At 43.1% G+C, this 18,768-nt stretch overlaps 1 protein-coding gene across 6 annotated transcripts in view; it reads right to left on the bottom strand.

Annotated features, from left to right (window-relative positions):
* Window positions 1-18,768, bottom strand: part of EPHA3 (EPH receptor A3) — an 853,173-nt gene that overhangs the window by 826,014 nt on the left and 8,391 nt on the right. The window contains exon 1 of one of the 6 annotated variants that reach the window (XM_069204914.1): window positions 6,658-6,727. The exons of the other annotated variants lie outside the window; for them this stretch is intronic. Within the exon in view, the coding sequence (XP_069061015.1) occupies window positions 6,658-6,712 (55 nt within the window). The 5' untranslated portion in view covers window positions 6,713-6,727. Of the gene's footprint in view, window positions 1-6,657; window positions 6,728-18,768 lie in introns of those variants that run through there. 6 annotated transcript variants of the gene reach the window in all.

The following is an 18,768-nucleotide window of genomic DNA, read 5'->3' as shown; positions in this document are numbered from 1 at the left end:
CGCGCAATTTGTTTCTTTCAGTTGACTTCAAAAGTTGCATTTGTTCGACGGAGACATTGTTTTTGGAAATCCAGAGGGGATAAGAAACCAGCACTGCTTTAGCTAAGTAACTCCTGGATGAAAACCTCTGTGTGGATCGTTGAACAAACGTGAGGCCGACGATGCCTCTTGTTTTCTATAAATACACAGAAGGCGTAGACTAGACTCCCGAATATTTTTAAGAGGTTATATCATCAGTGATGACTTCTGGATGTATCGGAAGCGTTGCTTGGTTAGCAATTCTGTTAATATTCCATTTAATGAAGCATATGCATCTTTGCAAAATCTTGCTACATTGTGTGTTTTCTTGCCCTAGCCTCAAGGTTTTTCGAAGTATACCACAATCCCAGCATCCGCTATAAATTCTAATTTTCGTACAGAGAATTAAGTGTCATGGAAACATGTCTTCACGATGTAACAATTGTGGGATGCGTGAAGGAAGGTCCAGAGACTACTCAGGCCTGGCAACTCACACAGTGCCACCATGTGTCACACAATATTAGCACCATTCACACAGTCTCCTGTGTGAGCCCAAATTGAGCTGGAAACATTTTCACAGACAGGGTTACTGGTTGTGCATGGAGGCTAGGCACAGCCAATGTCCATCGGGGGTTTTCTGCCCTCCCTCGAACTGGGTACCAGCTTCAGAAGCCTTTGCAGTGGTTTCACTGGAGGCCTTTCAAGGTTACAGCCCCCACCCTTCACTCCAGCACCTGCCTCCACAAATCCCCACCCCTAGCTGCAGACTCTGCCAGTCCAAGGCCCCTCCCCTGCTCTCACACAGTGAAATGATTTCAAAGTTGACAGGGTTACCTCCAATGTAGATGGAAGAGCATATTGGTGATGGACGATCATATTCATGGGCGTAATTATGTGTGTGCAAAATCACATCATTTCTTTTTGAGAAATTCATAAAAAAGTGAAATTATGCCTTGTGGTGAAATGTGTTTTTTTGTTATCTCGAAATGACCTTTTTCACATACCAGCATACTTCCCATAAATCAATGTTGTGAGATATTGACAGGACCCTGTTCTGAGCTCAAAATTCCTTACACCAAGACACTTTTTTAATGTAAACAAGCTTTCAGCATTAAAGCAGCTAAATTGCATCATGTGAAATTTTGTGAAATATCATGAATTTTACATAGCAAAAAATCTGGAATGTACACTAATTTCCCCTGGCTACATAAAATTGCTCCCGGGTCTTATTTCATGGCTCCTACAGTCATTAATACGGGCAAGATTTTGAATTTTGTTTTCTGAGAAATGATGCCTATTCTTCAAAATGTAGTCGGCCGGTATCTTTGTTGAAAAATAGATGGAAGGGTATAACTCACACAATAAAATTTACTCGAGATACCAACAGGAGACTGATATGAGTAAAAAACGCCTCTCAGCAAAAGCTTTACTGTACCTGAAAGACATCTTTGAATCAGTATCATGTAGGTGAATAGTACAGAAAACCGTGAAAATCACAAACTTTTTCGCAAGGATTAATACATTATTTCGCCATGGTCTAGCTTGGCTCTCACTTCCAGGTTGAATGTGCCTTTCAAGGAGGTTGGAGTTGTTCTTTGGAGTCTCGTAAAGGCAGCATTAACACTAAACAAGCCTCCACATATGAGTAAGTGAACTAATGAATGAAACTTGGAGGGGAAGGAAATATTTTATTGTGGAATATAAGCAGCTGATTATACCAATGTGTTTGTTTAGGCTGAGACTAGGGTTGAAAATAAAATCCTTTCTTGGCTCTCACTGTTTTAGGATTTCTTTGACTCTGAAACATGTCTCATCGACAATATCAATGCACATGATCTATTTAAAAAGCTCTATTTGCCTCTTTATTAAATAATGCGAACTCCTCTGAATGACAACCAGAACTTTAATATGTGAAATGACATAGATCAAAATGCCAATTTGTATTTAAAAGGCAGGGGTAAGCTTTTGTTCTAGGTCATTGTGGAAACATGTTGTGCATGCAGCCAGACAACAAACATCTGACATTAAATAGACATTTGTGATTAGTTCTGAACATTTAGCTGCGTTGGAACCAGATGAGAGTTCTTGCTCAACTAGGAAATTAGAATCTGACATATTGAGTCATTCACTGCTTTAATATTACATGTACATGAAAGCGTATTTGGAAATCATTCTTAAATTTATGGAAAATTGCATTATAGGTGCAAAGATTTGCAGTCATAAATCTGATTGTGTTTATGATTTGGTTTTATAATTCATCCTCAAACATATATTCATGTATGCACGCGTTTCAACTGATTCCCGGGGAAGGAATCAAAGGTCAGTGCATTCACTGCTGCACTCATTTCAGTCCACATAAAATATGGCACAATAGGATGGTTACTGACCCCAACCATCCAGCCCATTACTATTCAAATGAACAGTCCACAGTCCAGAAGTGCACATTACTAGTGATATATAACCGGGGAGCCCCGGAATGGCTCTGAGAATAGCGGGCAATGTCATTTGTTGCAGCTTGTGCCACCACGGCAACATGAAACATGACTTTATTAAAGGCGGCGGAGGAACGGATACCACACAACACATCAATAACGCGCCACAGGAAAAAACATGTGAAGAAAACGAGAATAGAGCTGCTTGCCATAGATATGTTCTCACTGACACCATGCTTAATAAAGGTGGAGCTGCCTCTAGAATTTGCTGTTTTCAGTTTTCCAATTTACATACTTGCCATGATTGTAGGCCCATCATGCTTGCATTTGTTGATTATCTTCCGGGGGCACTAGAATTATGCGATTTCGCGGCTCAGTATTTACAGCATAATTATGGATTTGCTGCATTTTCCAAAGAATGCATCATCTGCTGCACTGTCCGCAGATTTCACCAAAAAAGTCTCTAACTGAAAAGGATTAAAAAAACTGGCCGCCCTTATGTTACTTATTTTTGTATTTCGGCAGAGCAGTGCTTTAAATGGTCCGGTACTATCCGGTACGGAGTACCAGCACCTTTTTATTTTTACAGGGAGGGTACCTGAACGTCTCAAGAAAAACATAATACTTTTATTTGGAGAGTACCGACACTTCTCAGAAATAGGTAGGTACTCTGGTACAGAGTACCTGCACTTCTATTTTTCCATTTCAAGCACTGTGCCGAGCTAGTTATCAAGAGGAATTAGGGGCCATATGTACAAACACATTTTCCCATAGACACAGAATGGGTAAAACCCTTTGCTACATCTGGCCCCAGATCCTTTGGAAAGAAGAGTGTTAGAGCGACAAAGTGTCTTCATTTTCATGTCCAGAATTCTATAAGCTAGTCTCTAATATAAAGAAAGGGCTTCTTTAATTTGACTTGTGTGCCTTAAAAGGTTCCTACAATGGGGGTGCGGCCTGGATGGCTAAGATGGGTGGGTGAACTTTTGGGAGCTCCAACACCGCAGCTCTGCTTCTGGCCTTTCTCTGGGTGCTGGTGTGCACCTAACAGGTGTTGCAGCAGGCCTGATTGCCATGCACGGCGGTAGGAGCAGGTGACACCTTCCTCAACGATCCTGGGCAGCCCTCATGGCAGAAACACTGAGAACAGTCAGAGGCACTGCCTAGGAAATGACAGTGAGCAGAGGCTTCTGCTGGCAGCTATCCTCACATTAGACACCTGGACTGCGCCCTGTCTGGGGATGAACCTTTTTTTGGAGCTGTTGAGGCCCAGGCTTTGATGGAGATCCTCCCACGAGAATGGTGGTGATTGACCCAGGATTTATTTTGGCAGTGAGGAAGGCCCAGGGACTGACGGTCTCCTGAAAACATGAGCTAGGCTACAGGAGGATGAGCAAGCAGAGGCGGTTGGGGCAGGGGCCCTGATTCTAGCAGGGTGACTGGGTGGGGCCCTGGTTTTTTAATCCAGAAGCCCAGGTGGTGCTGACCGGGGACATGCTTCTGGGATGGCATTGATGGTGCCCAGGGTCCTGGGATTCTTTTACCAAGTGGTTCCAGGCACAGGCCTGACGCCTGGGGCCCAGCCTCTTGGCACATGGGCATGACACATCCCAGCCTCTGAGATTCACCCTACAGCCCAGGAAGCCCTGGATGGTAAGGGGTTCCCCCCTTTTTATTTACTGTGCTCTGACCTCCTCTTCATTGGGATCCAGGTACAGGGGCCCCCTTTACTTTAACTTACATATAAGCAACACAATGGGGGCAATTCCTGGATCACTGCCACAAAACACTACCACAGCCAATGTCTACAGGTCCACCCAACGGTTGATGATCCTAGCTCTGGATGACTCTTCCCGGCACCTGGGACCCTTTTGGCCTGAACTGTGCACGGTGTTTGAGGCCAAATCTGGAGTAGCAGCGGTGCATGTTGGTGGATCCTGGGGGTCGGAGGGGAGCCGACTACTCGTGCTGCTAGGAGGGCCTGTCTTGATGAGCCGCAACCGATGTGAGTCTGTTCTTCGCCTCTCTTTAGTGGCTGTCAGCTAACCTAACAATTGAGGGGAGTCACGCTTTCTCTGCAGCACACTATCTTGCCTACCTCGACAGGCAAGGACCACACCCTCTTGGCCTGTGAAAGGACGAGGGGCTGCAACACAGGGCCTGGGGATCAAACCAAGTTGGATAAGTACACGGCCACACTGGGAGAGCGAAAGAGCCCTCAGAAGGTGCCACAGGGGTGATGCCCCGGTGACAGCTAACACTACGTCCCTCATTTTGCAGACTATTCACGAATACAAGATGGCACTGAAGACCAAAATAGCAGGAGTAGGAATGAATGAACCTCTACTCCATCAAGACCTCCAGCAAACAGTAGAAAGGGTCTCTGAAGTGAAAGAAAGGTTAGCTACCCTCGAGGACACAGTTAAATACCTCTCATCGGAAGTGGTCTGCCTGAATGAATACTCAGATACCCTGCAGGACCATGTTGAAGAGGCTGAAAACAGTGCCTGGGAATATGACCTGTGCTTTGTTGAATTGCCATAGGGTGTTGAAGGCCAATCACCTGAACACTTCCAATAGCAGAGGCTCCGGTCCTGGATGGACCCCCTCTAACCTCTCGAACTATTTTGTCATAGAACAAACATGCTGCTCCAGGCCCAAAGACCTCCTCCTGGGGCACCTCTGAGACCCTCATAGCATGATTTGTTAATTACAAAGACTGAGACGCCATTTTAGAGGGTGCACGACTTGCCAAAGAACTTCAATATCAATCGGGGCACATCTTGGTCTTTCCAGACTACACTTGTATGGTATAAAGCCAGCCAGCCAACCAAGTTAAAATTAAATTACGAGTTACGCAGATTCCCTAAAAGTGCTTGTACCTCACCAAGATGATAGTGGTGCACCATCCAAAACGTTGTTTGACTCCCCAAAGGAGACATGGACTAACCGAGCAACAGCCACTCACTCTTAAGTTGCCTACTCCTTGGGGCGACACAAATCTTCAAAAGGACGCTGTCTGGGAAACCACATGGTCAAAGAATAAGCGCCAATGGAAAAAACTTGAGACAATATACTACTGACAACCTCAATTCAGATCCAGCCTCAGACTCGGAAGAAGACCAGGGCAGGCAACCTGTGGATGATGGCATGCAGCTCCAGCCTGACCTAGCATGCCCACTTATTCATCCTGGATCGCAGTAGCTCATATAGATCTTTGACATTGTTTACACACCAGCATCATAATATCCTGATATAGTAATGTTCCATTGTATTCAGAAGTGGCAGGGATGGACTTCCAGCCCTGTATGGTTACATATTTCCCCCATTAGTTAGATAATTAGTTTCACACTATGCTGGTAAAGAGAGACAGATGCTTCTTCTGGGTGGGAAGTATGGGGTGGGAGAGCTGGGGTGTTATTGGGATTGTTTTACATGTTTATGTTAAGTTGGTATTGTTTTGTTATGCCTTACCTTTATGTGGGACAGGTGCTGAATGGGACAACCTATCTGACAGCCTTTCCGCAGTAGTCCTCTTCTGTAAATGTCATCCTTTTCTGAGCAGTGCAATTGTATCATGCCAAACTCCACTGTCTGCCAACTGCCCACCATGACACTAACATGGCCCCATCTTTTGCGGCTCTTACCTGGAATGTTAACAGTCAATTAGACCGTTTCAAGAGGGGAGCTGTCTTCCAGTTCATCCAAGGGCACTCCCCAAAGTTAGTATTTCTACAGGAAACACATCTATAGGGCACCAATTGTCATTTCCTTGCCATGCTGGGTACCCTAGGTGATCTAGAGGGGTGGCCATCCTCCTTCACAAATCCCTACCCATGGCTGTGACAAAAGTTATAAGGGATACCTAGGGCTGATATATCCTTATAGAAGGCTTAATGAAGGTTACCCTATACAATCTTCCAAGCGTTTACATACCCCCAACACTGTATCAGAAAATACTTAAGGCCCTCAGGGATTTGGTGGGCGCACTCCCACAGGGAAGGACGAATTTGGGGAGTGACTTAAATGATATAATGGTGAAGTCCGACTGGCACAAACCCAAATGATACACCCCCAACATGGTGGAGAGTTTGCAGACTGGTCAAAGGTACTGGGACTCAGTGACGTGTGGCGAGTGTGGCATTCTAGAAGCCTAGGCTTTACTCATGCATCAACCACACATGACTCACTCTCCTGCATTGATTACCTGTTCCTGCCAGCCACTGATCTCCTCTGGCACACGGGATCCCAGATCCTTCCATGGGGAATATTAAACCATGTGCCTGTTCTGTTTCGGTTTGATGTGGCCCCTGGAGACACTCATTTGATCTGGCACCTCAATGCCTGGTTCCTGCAGGAAGACAAGTTCATAGTCATCTTGCAAAAAGAATACAAGACCTTACTTGAGTTGAATGAGGGCTCTAGCGACTCTGCCAGGACCATTTGGGAAATGGGCAAAGCTTATATGAGGGGCGAGGCACATTCCTATCTCATGGGAGAAGAACGTGATGAACAACACTGGGTGGTTGGGTTTGAGCAATCTATAGCGCTGCTTGATCGCAGGTAACCGGGGTCACTTAGCAAGTCGAAAACACACCAGCTACAGATAGATCGGACATCACTACACCAATCAACCTTGGATGAAGCCTGAAAGTGTTGGATGGTGACCACTCGAAAGGTTTATGAATGAGGAAACAAATCAAAAAATTATTGACAGGCTGGCCACCCACCAGTCCGAAACTTGGGTGATAACCCATGTTCTGGGGTACTCTGGAGATTGGGTGAAATACCCTAGGGGGATGGATGCCACACTTGCCCACTACTATCAAGAACTTTATGTATTGTCGTAAACATCAGTACAATGAGAGATCATCCCCCTTGGTAAGGGAGCTTTTCCTGCCTTGTATATCTCCCTATGAAAGGGCTGCTTTATACAGCTTAAGTACTTACATAAGGCCTACATGACCCCTCCCTGCCTGCAAAAAACAGGCCTTCTTGCCTATCCCTCTCCCACATGTTATAGATGTGGGAGTCATGTGGGAGATTGTTTCCATGTTGTTTGGCGATGTCCTGTGATACAAAAATATTGGAAAGGGTCTTTGATGTATTGTCTGCTGTGGTGGGTGTAACCGTTGCAAGGGATCCTAGAATCGCCCTGCTTGGCATACTGGATTACCTAGGAGGAACCAGGGGTGACAGACAATTGGCTGGAGTGGTCACGGTAATAGCCCAGAGGGGCAATGCCCATAGCTGGACCTTCCCAATGGCCTATTCAATTACGGCTTGGACTCAGGGCATGGACTGGTGCAGCCCACTGGAGGAAACCATTTATGAGTCTCGGGATGCCCCTGCAAATATGATAACATTTAGAAAAAATGTCGAGACTACCATGACCTATCGAACAGATGATACAACTGGGTCTAATTGTAGTAATGTGAGGACTTTGATTATTGACGTCATCCAAGATTGTGAAATGACAATGATACACTGTGATGTGGGTTTTATACTGTGCAAGGTAATTGTTTTACTGTTACCATGTAAAACTGCAAATAATGATTCTATAACAAAAGGTTCCTGCATTCTGTTGTTTTCTATTCCTTCCAGTGTGGTAGTTTGGTTTGAATATTAAGGTTTAGTCAAACAAGTCCTAGAGTAAAGATCAATGAACAATGTAGATTCTTCCTCCATGCCTCATACAATTCAATTTTCCATGGCACATTTACATTTTGTCCTGATGTCTCAGGTCCACAGAAAGAGCATAGTAAGAGTCGAGTTTCCGAAGATGGGGGAGCCCCCTTTTCCTAGAAACCTGGTGGGAAATGTGCAAACCTTAAACCTGATCCATTCTGCAACTGAAAGCCAATCAATGCTTTTTGAGAGTTTGGCTTATCCCTATAGTCAGATTTGGGATTACTTGGTTATCTTTTTTTTTAATATTGTCACTAATAGGCTGTAGTAAAACTGTTGCAGTTTCCCAACATTGATGGGACTAGAGAATATTGTACATAAAACAGATGATTAGCTGGAAGCCGCTTTGGTGGCAGCTAATTATCTTTTGAGATGAAGGTTTGCTCCTCCGACTACTGAATTTATTTTAGAGCATTAGGACCTCTTGGCACTTAACGTGTAGCCCATCAATTTTCAGATTTTTCACCTGAGTTTGAGCTGGGCACAGTGCAAGGGCCATGTTAACGTCAGGAATTTACTGGATGCACCCCTAAGGTTGGTATTTTTATTTTAACTTCCTTCGTACAAAGAAAACATTAATTAATTACGAGGAAGGTGCATTTGTATAAATTGGTGCCACTCTCTAGGCCATCAGCATACATCTGAAGGCAAATGTGATGGAGCTCAATGTTTACAGACAGGAGTGACCATATACAAGATGAACTGGAGCAGGAGCAATACTTTGTATAAGTAAGGACCATGTCCACTCCGGGGTTGCTACTAACATTCCCCCTATTCCTCACGATCTCTGATAATCAAATTGATTACAGGAGTTGTATAACAACAGAGAATCTGAAATGCTGGCTGCCTTTGTTCAATGTTGTGTGCCAGTCCTCCTGGATATATGTTAGAACAAAAAAAGTTTCAGACTAAATATAATTATGACTGTTGGCTATGAATAAATTGGCTATGAATAAATTGTTGGCATGTTGGTGTCCTTAACGTTTTGTTCTGACCCTATCTATTGTTTGGCTATACATTGTGGTGTGCAGGGCATTGCTTTATTGGTGAAGAAATTGGCATCTGGAGTTTCAGCTGGTTGTTTAGTTAGTCTCGGGAAACATTCAGGACTAGGGCAATGGATGAACCCCCTGATCCAGTGCACCTTGAAGAGAATGCAGAAATATGTCCGGTAGGTGCTTATAATTCATTCTTAAAATGTCAGCACCCCACTACCAAAGAAAAAATTCCACTGTCACCATAGCTGCTCCAGTCATGAAGCAGAAACCAGTGATAGGCAGTAAGTGGGTGGACATCCATCTCCTGGAGATTCCTTAGATGGACAGCAGTACAGTCACATCTCCATCTGGACACGCACAGTAGTTGTCATAGAGTTAAATATGAGTAGGCCTCTACATCACAGATTGTGTTGCAGGGATATTTCTTAAGCCTTACGTGTGCTTAATTTGAGCCGGTGGTTGCAGGTGAGGCTCACCACTGGCCGCAAGTAGGGCCCAGTGGCACTCTTTTTAGGGGACTGCCACTTATGTTTCTTCAACAGACTTTGAGCCAGAAGAAGAGAAAGAGAAAACACAAAAGGGAGAACAGAAAAATGGAAATATAGTGACAAAGGGAGAAAGTAGGTTGAAAAAGGAGTTGCAAGAGTGAAATAAAGGGGGAGGGAGTGGGTGATAGAAAAAAGAGGCAAGAAGTGATATCACGGCTATGCAGCTTTGGTATTCGATAACTTCAACATTCGTCAGTGCCAGCAGCATGGTTGTGAAAAAACCGTTGGGCATCTGCACTTTAAATCTGCATTTATGTGTCAATCTCTTATACACTGCCTGAAAGTCTCCACACACTTTAAAGATTTTTTGCTGTAAGGACTAAACCACAGCTGCATCAGTCCGCGGAATGTCAGGCCTTCTGCAGTCAGTGAGTCATAAAGTCACCAGGTGGGGATCAGGCGGTTGGGGCTCGGCATCAACTGGCAGTGTTTACTCCCTGTTTCAAGCACCTAATCACAAACACCTGTTGCAGTTCCATTACTCCTTTTCCTAAAAAAACATCTCTGTAAACAACAGTTTGTTCTTAGATGTCTATTAAATTATGCTTAAATGTAGATAATTTTCTGCATATTAATCCCCCATAACTTCAATACTAAGGGGCATATTTAGAGCCCCTAGCGCCACTGGAGCATCACTTTTGGTGACGCCCCAGTAGCGCAGTGACCTGTGCCGTATTTACAAGGTGGCGATAAGCCACCTTTTGTGGCTTAACGCCACCTTGTAACTAGCCTCCTTCACATGCAGCACTTTGCGTGGAAGGGGCGTTACTAGTGGGTGTGCCAAAGCAACACCCATTGCATTTTGATGCTGCCTCAGATTTACGAGTTTTTGAAACCTGAGGCAGTGCCAAAATCTAACACCACCCAAGGGGTGGCGTTAGCATAGCACAAAAAGGAGAAATTCTTTCATTTCTCCTCGTTTTTTACTCTTTGTATGTGTGCTACATTCTGCAGTACACATAGAAAGAGCAAATCGTCAATTAAGATTGTTTTTGTGAAGGAAGGCGCTCCTTCCTGACAAAAACAATCTTCCCCTCAACGCAGCCATCCTTGCACTTTGGTACAAGGGTGACTGCGTTGGCACATGGCAGCAAATTTAGCGCCGTCGCAAGGAGTAACACATGGGTACACCATTTTTTTTTAAATACGCCTCATCCCTGCGTTTGGAAAATTACGGTCTGTGGCGCTGCCAAATTTGCCTAAGCGCCACACACCATCATTTGTTGTTTAATCTGGCCCTCAATCCCTACTACAAATCTGAAAAAATTAATTATTGTACTTTTTTCTAGTGAAAACATTTTACTGAAACAGACTAGCACTATCAAAGGAGGTCGTCTGAATGACTAACTTCGAAGCAGTGGTTGGTAGCCTGCATGTAAGGCTCCGATGATGTGATCCAAAAGGTTATATCAGTACCTCAAAGCTAAGGGTTAATTTTAAACTTCTACAAAATTTTACAAACTTAACAAAACTATTCAAAGAATGCACCGCTTCACTAAACTTTGCAACTCTTTGGCATGAAATTTAAAATTCTTGCAAAAAACATTTGGAAGAATACTTTTCCTCACAAAACTTTTTTTTGCAAAAGGATTCTCCCACCGAAAAGGGGGCTGTGCAGCCTTAGGGCTGTGGAATTTTTCTCGCAATTGTTTTCAAAGTAGTCTCAAATTTAACAGGCAAAAAAATATGCAATTGTGTGCAGTTGAGAAGCATTATGCTGTACACGTCCCATTTAACCTGCAATAGCATTTTGAAACCTCGAGGATGTTGCACCAAAAAATGACAAGAGGGTACATGTTTGAAGGATAGATGTGGACTAGCCTGAATAAAGAACTATATCCTTATAAATAGGTTGTAAGTGAACATATATGCTTTGTTTCGGGTGTTTTTTTTTTTATTATTATTCTTTTCTATACGGAGCACTTCTCAAAATACGATTTCAATTTGTAAATTAGTATGTCCCGCATTCTAGATTTTAGAACTTTTGGTGGTAGGGACCACATAAGGGTTATATTTACCATGAGAACTCCTGCTAAACAAGGAAGAATGTGCAAACACTATCTTTAATAAAAATTGAAAAGAACATAAATAAACTTAGTTTCCCATGACATCTTTCGAGGAAAATAAATATCTTGGTAACTTAGAAAACACATTGTATGCGTCAGTGTGTGTTTTCCTGTCATTTTCCCCATGATAATCATGTCAACATTTAATGTGCTCTTCTTTCTGCAGTTTGTTTATGCTTTCTGGAAATGTATTATACTTTTGTTATATATTGCACTTTTGAGCAAAAATAGTCAAAAATATGTTTGGTAAACATAACCATTGTCATCAAAAACAAATGCGGCCAGACAGTTTCCCAGAACGGAAAAAATGCATAGTGACCATTGTCTTTTTTGTTGTTTGCATATGGCTGCAACAAAAACACATACGGACTTCAGTGGCATACAATATCAACATTTCCTTATTTCACTAGATAAATAAAAAATGCATTCTCTGGTATTCACCACCACTCCCTAGGTTCATGTGACAATTCATAGCTGTAACAATATCAAATATATAAATGTTACCCAGTACTACTTGAATTAATCATTACTGCATGAAGACCAACCTTTAGCAATTTATTAAAACATGATGATTCCAACTGAACACTGAAAAAACCTACACACACTGTTTCTGTTTAAGTCCTCCAAAACTTTGCAAATCCCTAAAATTCAGCACAGTACTTTAGCTATAAAGGTACTGAACTTTTGCCTTGGATATAAAAAGTTTGGTGGATGGGCTTCTATGTGAATTTTTATTTTGGCGTTGCTCATCAGTATAATAAATTAATAGAAGGACTCTAATCTTTCAGACTGCTGACAAGAGAAACAATATTTCGAACAATGATTTGCTTGTTTCATATCTCAGTACAAGTAGCTCATATCTCTGCACAAAAGGAGATCATCTTCATTAAAATTAGAGGTGTTTTCACTATCAACTGTTCACTTTATTTTCTCATCTCTCTCTTTCTTGTTCTCTGTATAAATTGTTTGATTAATATTATAGCATGAACAGTATTGGTTTCAAACTCATTAATTCTTGGGTTTGAGGTTAGAGCCATAAATAGTATGTAATTCACTTGAATTTTGTCTTTCCAATTAATTTCTGATTTTAAATAATGTTTAGTTTTAAAAACTATTTGTACAGGAAATATTTGTACAATAATATACCCTCTGCTGTGCTCTGTAGGGATATTGCACCTCATTGAGGAGACCCATAACTTTATAAATGAGTGTATACAAAGGACAATTCCTTTATAAGGGTATGGAACTCTGAGATAATTTGCAATATTCCCTTAAAGTACAGAACAGGGCATTTAATTACTTGTAATACTTGGTCACCCGGTCACCGGTCCCACAAACTGTTTAAATCCATCTGCATTTCTCCTTCCTGTGAAAAAGGAAGTTTTCAAACATGAAAAATAAAAGAGGAATCCGTAGTGCAAAATTGATTAGGAGGTACAAAAACATATTCGAATAATTTTAATATAAATCAGATTGAAACAAAAGGCTGTACTCTATAATGTTTCAAAACAAGCAAAATTATTATTTTCTTTAATGAACTACAATTTGCAAAAGCAAATATGTTGCCTTAAATCACTCCTTTCTGCTGCTCACTATTCATTTTAGAAAAACAGAGAAGACCGAAAAGCCAGTTCTTCATGCTTGAACTGCACCTGTAATGAAGCTCCATGACCTGCCTTTTACCTCGGCTGCTGGCAGCAAGCATTACGATTTCACATCTCAACTCTAATAAGTTATTACAGTTAAGACGCTACATCATTTTCTTATTGCAGGTGTCTCGAAATGTCACAAACAACTTGAGTGCAATAAGGAAATTAGAAACAGGTTTTTATACAGGGAAGCTTCCATGTATTATAGACCCTTACTGTGCATATGGGATAACTTAATGACATATGTAGAACAATCATAAATAAACATCCCAATATTTAAACAAATAGATTGTACAGTTGGGCAAAATAATTAACTTTTCAAAACGCCTAAACTAAATTGTACTTTTAAAATATAGCATTTGACCACGGATATTCTAGTGTAAGTATCCTTCGAAGTTGTAGCTACTACATGCATTCCCTCACATGCTCTCTGCCACGACACTGAGCTGTCATGTAAAGAGCACTACAGAATCATGGCTACAGCTCACAGTGCTCACCGATACTGAACCCTTGGCATGCTCAGAAAGCAGCAGTAAGTGCACAGCAGGAAAAAAACAGCGCCAAAGACTCGACATAGTTTCCCATATTATAGACCAAAAACTAAAAGACATGTAAAATGCATCTAGGAAAGTGGCCTTTAGGCCGCCAAACCTTCCACTAAATATACAAACAAAAATTCAGACATTCTGGAACTTATTTGAGGATGTCAGGAGTGTTCTTAAATATTGAACCAATGTGTGTCCTAAAAAGTGTAAGACATGACTTCTTCTTTAGTGGTCTTGTTGGTGAGCACAGCCCATGCGTTTTTATTATTATTATTGTTATTATTAGCTTCGGAGGAGCACTCTCGAGGGTCTGGCTGTATAACACATCCGATCGGTGTGCACGCACTGCCCTCAGAGCAGGCCGGTAAGGACCATGTCAATATGAAGAAACTGGGGAAAGAGAGAGGGAGAAGAGACGTGGGGTGAAGCAAGGCAGAGGGAGAGAACGAGACAGGGGAGAAAGGAGGACGAAATGTTCACAGAGAGGGGGAACGGAGAGAGTTGGTGAGAGGCTGCAATAAAAATGAAAGCGATGAAGTAAGGCAGAAAGTAGGTAAACAAATCGAAAGTTATGAGGGGACGAGCGAGAGAAAGTTGAGGGGCGACAGAGAAGGGTCGGAGAAAGAGGTCGGCAGAAAGCAGGTGCGAGAAAGCAATATCGCGTGACAACGTTGGAGAGCACAGGAGAGGAAGGAAGGGAAAGGAGGGAAAGGAGGGAAAGGAGGGAGCGGAGAGAGCTTGAAAAAAGATGGAAAGAGGAGACGTGGAGGAGTATTACGTCCCAGTGGGGGGAGAAGGATGAAAGTAGAAGCAGCAGGGAGGAAAACAATGATTCGGGGGTAACAGAGGGGAAAAGAAGAGTGTAAGTCAGAAACATATGGAGGGGCTGGGAGAGGGAGTCTGAAGGGGCAATAGAGTCATTGCCGGAGGTAAGCGTGATTTATATGTTATTGCCATCGTTGGGTAAGAGGTGGGGGGTGTCTTCAGAGAATCAGGGCCTTCATCATTTTTTTATTTTCACGTTTCCTCCTCTTGCACTGACGTGCTGCACAATCGTACACTTTTCATGCAACACACACATTACGCGAAAAGAATGTGTACATTATCAAAGCCTCGAAAGTGTTTCATTACGGTGCGAACATTTTTATTGGCGTTAAAATTCTGCGTCCTCGCACGGAGTTCGTCATTAAATGTTAAATGGTGACTTCCAGACGTGTTATCAGCATCTATCCCCCAGCACCTGACAACATGTGCGACTCACGGCGAAAGAAGGCGGGGAGCGAATTTTCATTTCATTTACCTCTTTTATCCTCCCAGTCAATCACTAAAACTATTCGAATGCAGTATTTTGGGCCTCGTGTTTTTGAGTCAACAATAAATTGATTTGCGCTTTCCACAATGAAGAAAGGGAGAATTTTGCAGGGCCAATCCCTGAAAAAAGCAACCATTAGTGGTGTGGGATAGTTCCTTTAAGTGCCAGTGGTGAAAAGTGCTCGGGGTTGGGAGGAACAGTTAACGGCTGGAAAATAAGAAGTAAAGTTGACCACATTTGCAAGTTTGTGTGTGTATAGATGCGCCTCGAAATGTGATAATGGCTACAGAATACACAGTGTATTAGTTTCACTTTGTGCAACCAAGGTATTCACTTTATTAAGAGGTCATATTTCGAATTTGATCACCAAGGTCGATGGGGGAGGGGCACAATCTTGACAGTCAGACTGAATAAAATATATGTGCCTTCTTCACGCAAGAACTCAAAGTCCAAATGTACACTACTGCGTGCAAACAACCAGTGTTCCGTTTATCTCTAAATATTGAACGATATTATTTGGGGAGCACTGAGATGCATAGTTTTCCCAAGATCACACATTTATATGGGGGAAGGCAGGATTAACGCTGTGGGCTTCTGACGTCATAAGGCACTTGGAAAGCCACTTCTCCTTAGTAAAATGAGAAGTAATCTGTTTGTAGCTTCTTCGGGTGCACGGATCTTGGCGTGAACTTTATAGACCATGGTTTAAAACAAGCAATGCAATCCTGTGTGAACTTGATAAAGACGTCTGCCTTTCAAAGAGCTCCTGTAAGGCCACCTGTGTAAAAAAAAGTTTAGAATAGCCACGGATTCTGAGATTCGTTCTTCTAGTGTTATCATAAATCACCCGTGAGGCAATTGGTCGCGAGATTCCGCATTATGCTGCTACCTTCATAAGCGAACACTGGCGAAAACAATTACGCATCTCACTGCACCACTTTACGCAGGGGGAGGGTGGGTTAGCTGAAGCGCATTACCGTGAGCGTGCGTGCATTTGCACACATCAGTGTTTTTAAGGTATAATTACAGGAAGCTATGCGCACCCGAAAATGTCGAGTGATCTTGTGTCATGTGTGATACTTTCATCAAGTTTTACATTTTTAGCTGACCACACTTTGCATTTTTGGAAGAGCTGTTGTATAGAGTGTTCGCCTATGTGTGTATGTCATACGATCTCACCATGTAATGTGTTATTGGCCAAAAAACAAGGAATGGTTGAAGTGTAACATGTAACAAGGGCCACTTGGCTTATGGTGTTGGACGTATGTATGCGTGAGTGCGTAATATTTCTGAACGTTTTTATTGCTCAGCAATAGCGCACTGTACTTTTGCCAGTTTCGAAAGCGTCTGATTGCCTAAAAAAAATATTGTAGCATTTCGGGTTGTCGTAAAGAGCCTAAGTAGCTGTGACGGCGCCTGGAGAAATAATGACACGGGTCAAGTGTTAACTGGCGAGGTTACGTGAAGGGGAAGGGCCCGTGCCTCGGGGGCCAAGTGCGCGCGCACGGCTGGGGCAGGCGACGCCTGACAGCTCTAAAGCAGGGCTCACTGTGATGTCTAAGCAGGCAACACAGGGGCGAGAAAAACACTTCAGGCTACAAGTTGAATAAACATGTATCCTGTAAAAGGGAAACTGATTTAGGCATTGCTAAAAATGTGTTCAATGTTCATATTAGTAACGCCTCGAAGTGATTCCTTTAGTACTCTTCAGTGATTTCCAGAAGAGCCCCAATAACGCATTTATTTACATACCTTTCACACATCAGCAGTCACAAGCAGCACGCGAGACTTCCCTCGCAGCTTCTCTTTATACAGGCCCCCATGAGGTGTGATTGGTAGGCTGGAGAGGGGTGAGGACCAGTGAGGTTATTATAAGTGGAAGGAAAGGGGGAGATGACAGGAGTGCTGGGGTGTTGACATGGTGCCCTGGCAGGGTTCTCAGTCTTGTCTGTAGAACACAATCCCAAATTGTCACACGTGGGAAAAATAAAAACCGCCCAAAGAATAAAAATCCAAAACAACATTATAAAGAAAATAACAAAATGGGCGCCCCCAGTAATACAAGGGAACGATTCGGTTTGTCCACCCTAACCTTAGAATTCATTTTCCCAGCCAGTTGATCCCCTTCCTCACAGCTCCGAACTCTACTAAGCTCTGCAAGCGTAGTGTGTTTCAGCAAAGCCTCAAATTCTGATGATTACCACATGACGCTCGCACACGAGGAGCAAGATAATTGGATTTTTCTGAAACAATGCCGTGTCTCGCCGCGCCCAGTGCCACATACCGAGCTCAGAAGAGCCCCTGCCACACCCTGCCACGTAGGCCGCTTTGGAGACTGCAACGAACCTCCAGAGACCTCTAGACATTTCCCTCCGAAGCCTTCTTCCTAGATTTCCCGCCAGGTGCGATTGGGGGGTTTAGAACATAAGAGAAGACCCTGGGAGGAAATGGGGTTGTTTGTAGGGATACTGGGGGTATTAATGTGCTTAGCTGAGATTCACAATCGTATTTGTTGCCCACATAATACATAGGCAGCTTGTGTGGCTGCAAGGACCAAGAGAGACCCCTAACAAGAGTAAGTATCAGTTCGACCTCCAGAAAGGCCCAGATTTCCAGTAGATCTGCGGGGGGCACGTTGCTGGGAAGAGGCCCCGTTTCACTGTTTATGTTGGGTATAGGTGGCACCAGAGTGGTGTCGTCACTAATGTACGACTTCCAACATTTGTATAGCCACTAATATAGTGGGTTTCTAATGTGCTCCATTTCTCAGCTTGAAGCAGTTTGACTCAGCGAGTTGGGATCAACATACTAACGCACCCTTATTTCGATAGTTCGCAAAAAAGTAACAATCTTTCTCGGTTGTGTTACATGGGTACATTCATTTTCTGCATTGGTTCAAACCTCAAGCTTAATTGCCCTTAAAACTGGTAGATGAAAGTGTTCCTGACATGGAATGTTATTTATTTCAAGCGAAAGTACTCATTTCGCGTTCCAACCTCGTTCGCTTATATTTTCGTCCGGGGGACATCTTGCCAGTAAACGAAACACAAATCTCTCGAGACAGCATTTTTTGTATCGATTTACATTTTGATCGGAAGTGTTTTCGGCGATTCTAGGTTTCAGTTCGGACTGCCTGGAAGGCCTCCCAGCCCCGTAGAAATATCGAGCTAACTTAAAGGCTCCTCAGTGGAACAACATCTCCTCCTTTGAGGGCTTGGACAAAATTGCACCTTTTAATTGTATTGTGCAGAGTTCTGATATGAAAGTGTCCTATTCGGATGAGGGCAGGCGCGCACCTCCTGTAGTGGCTGAACTTTATTTCGTACATCTGTTTATTGTGGCTAAAGCCATCGTGGTGTGAGATTAGAACAATACGTGGAGCACTGTGCGAGCCATTTCAGGGACCTGTGAAGGATGCGTTGCAGACAGGGCCCGTTAACACGAGCGCCGGGGTTTAGTAGTCCATCTTTCGCCATTAAACCATGGGTAATACTAGGCTTGGCAACACATCT

The sequence above is a fragment of the Pleurodeles waltl genome, chromosome 8 (assembly GCF_031143425.1).
Source record: "Pleurodeles waltl isolate 20211129_DDA chromosome 8, aPleWal1.hap1.20221129, whole genome shotgun sequence".
Lineage (NCBI taxonomy): Eukaryota > Metazoa > Chordata > Amphibia > Caudata > Salamandridae > Pleurodeles > Pleurodeles waltl.
Note: the sequence above shows the minus strand (reverse complement) of the source record. Positions and strands in the feature narration are given on the sequence as shown.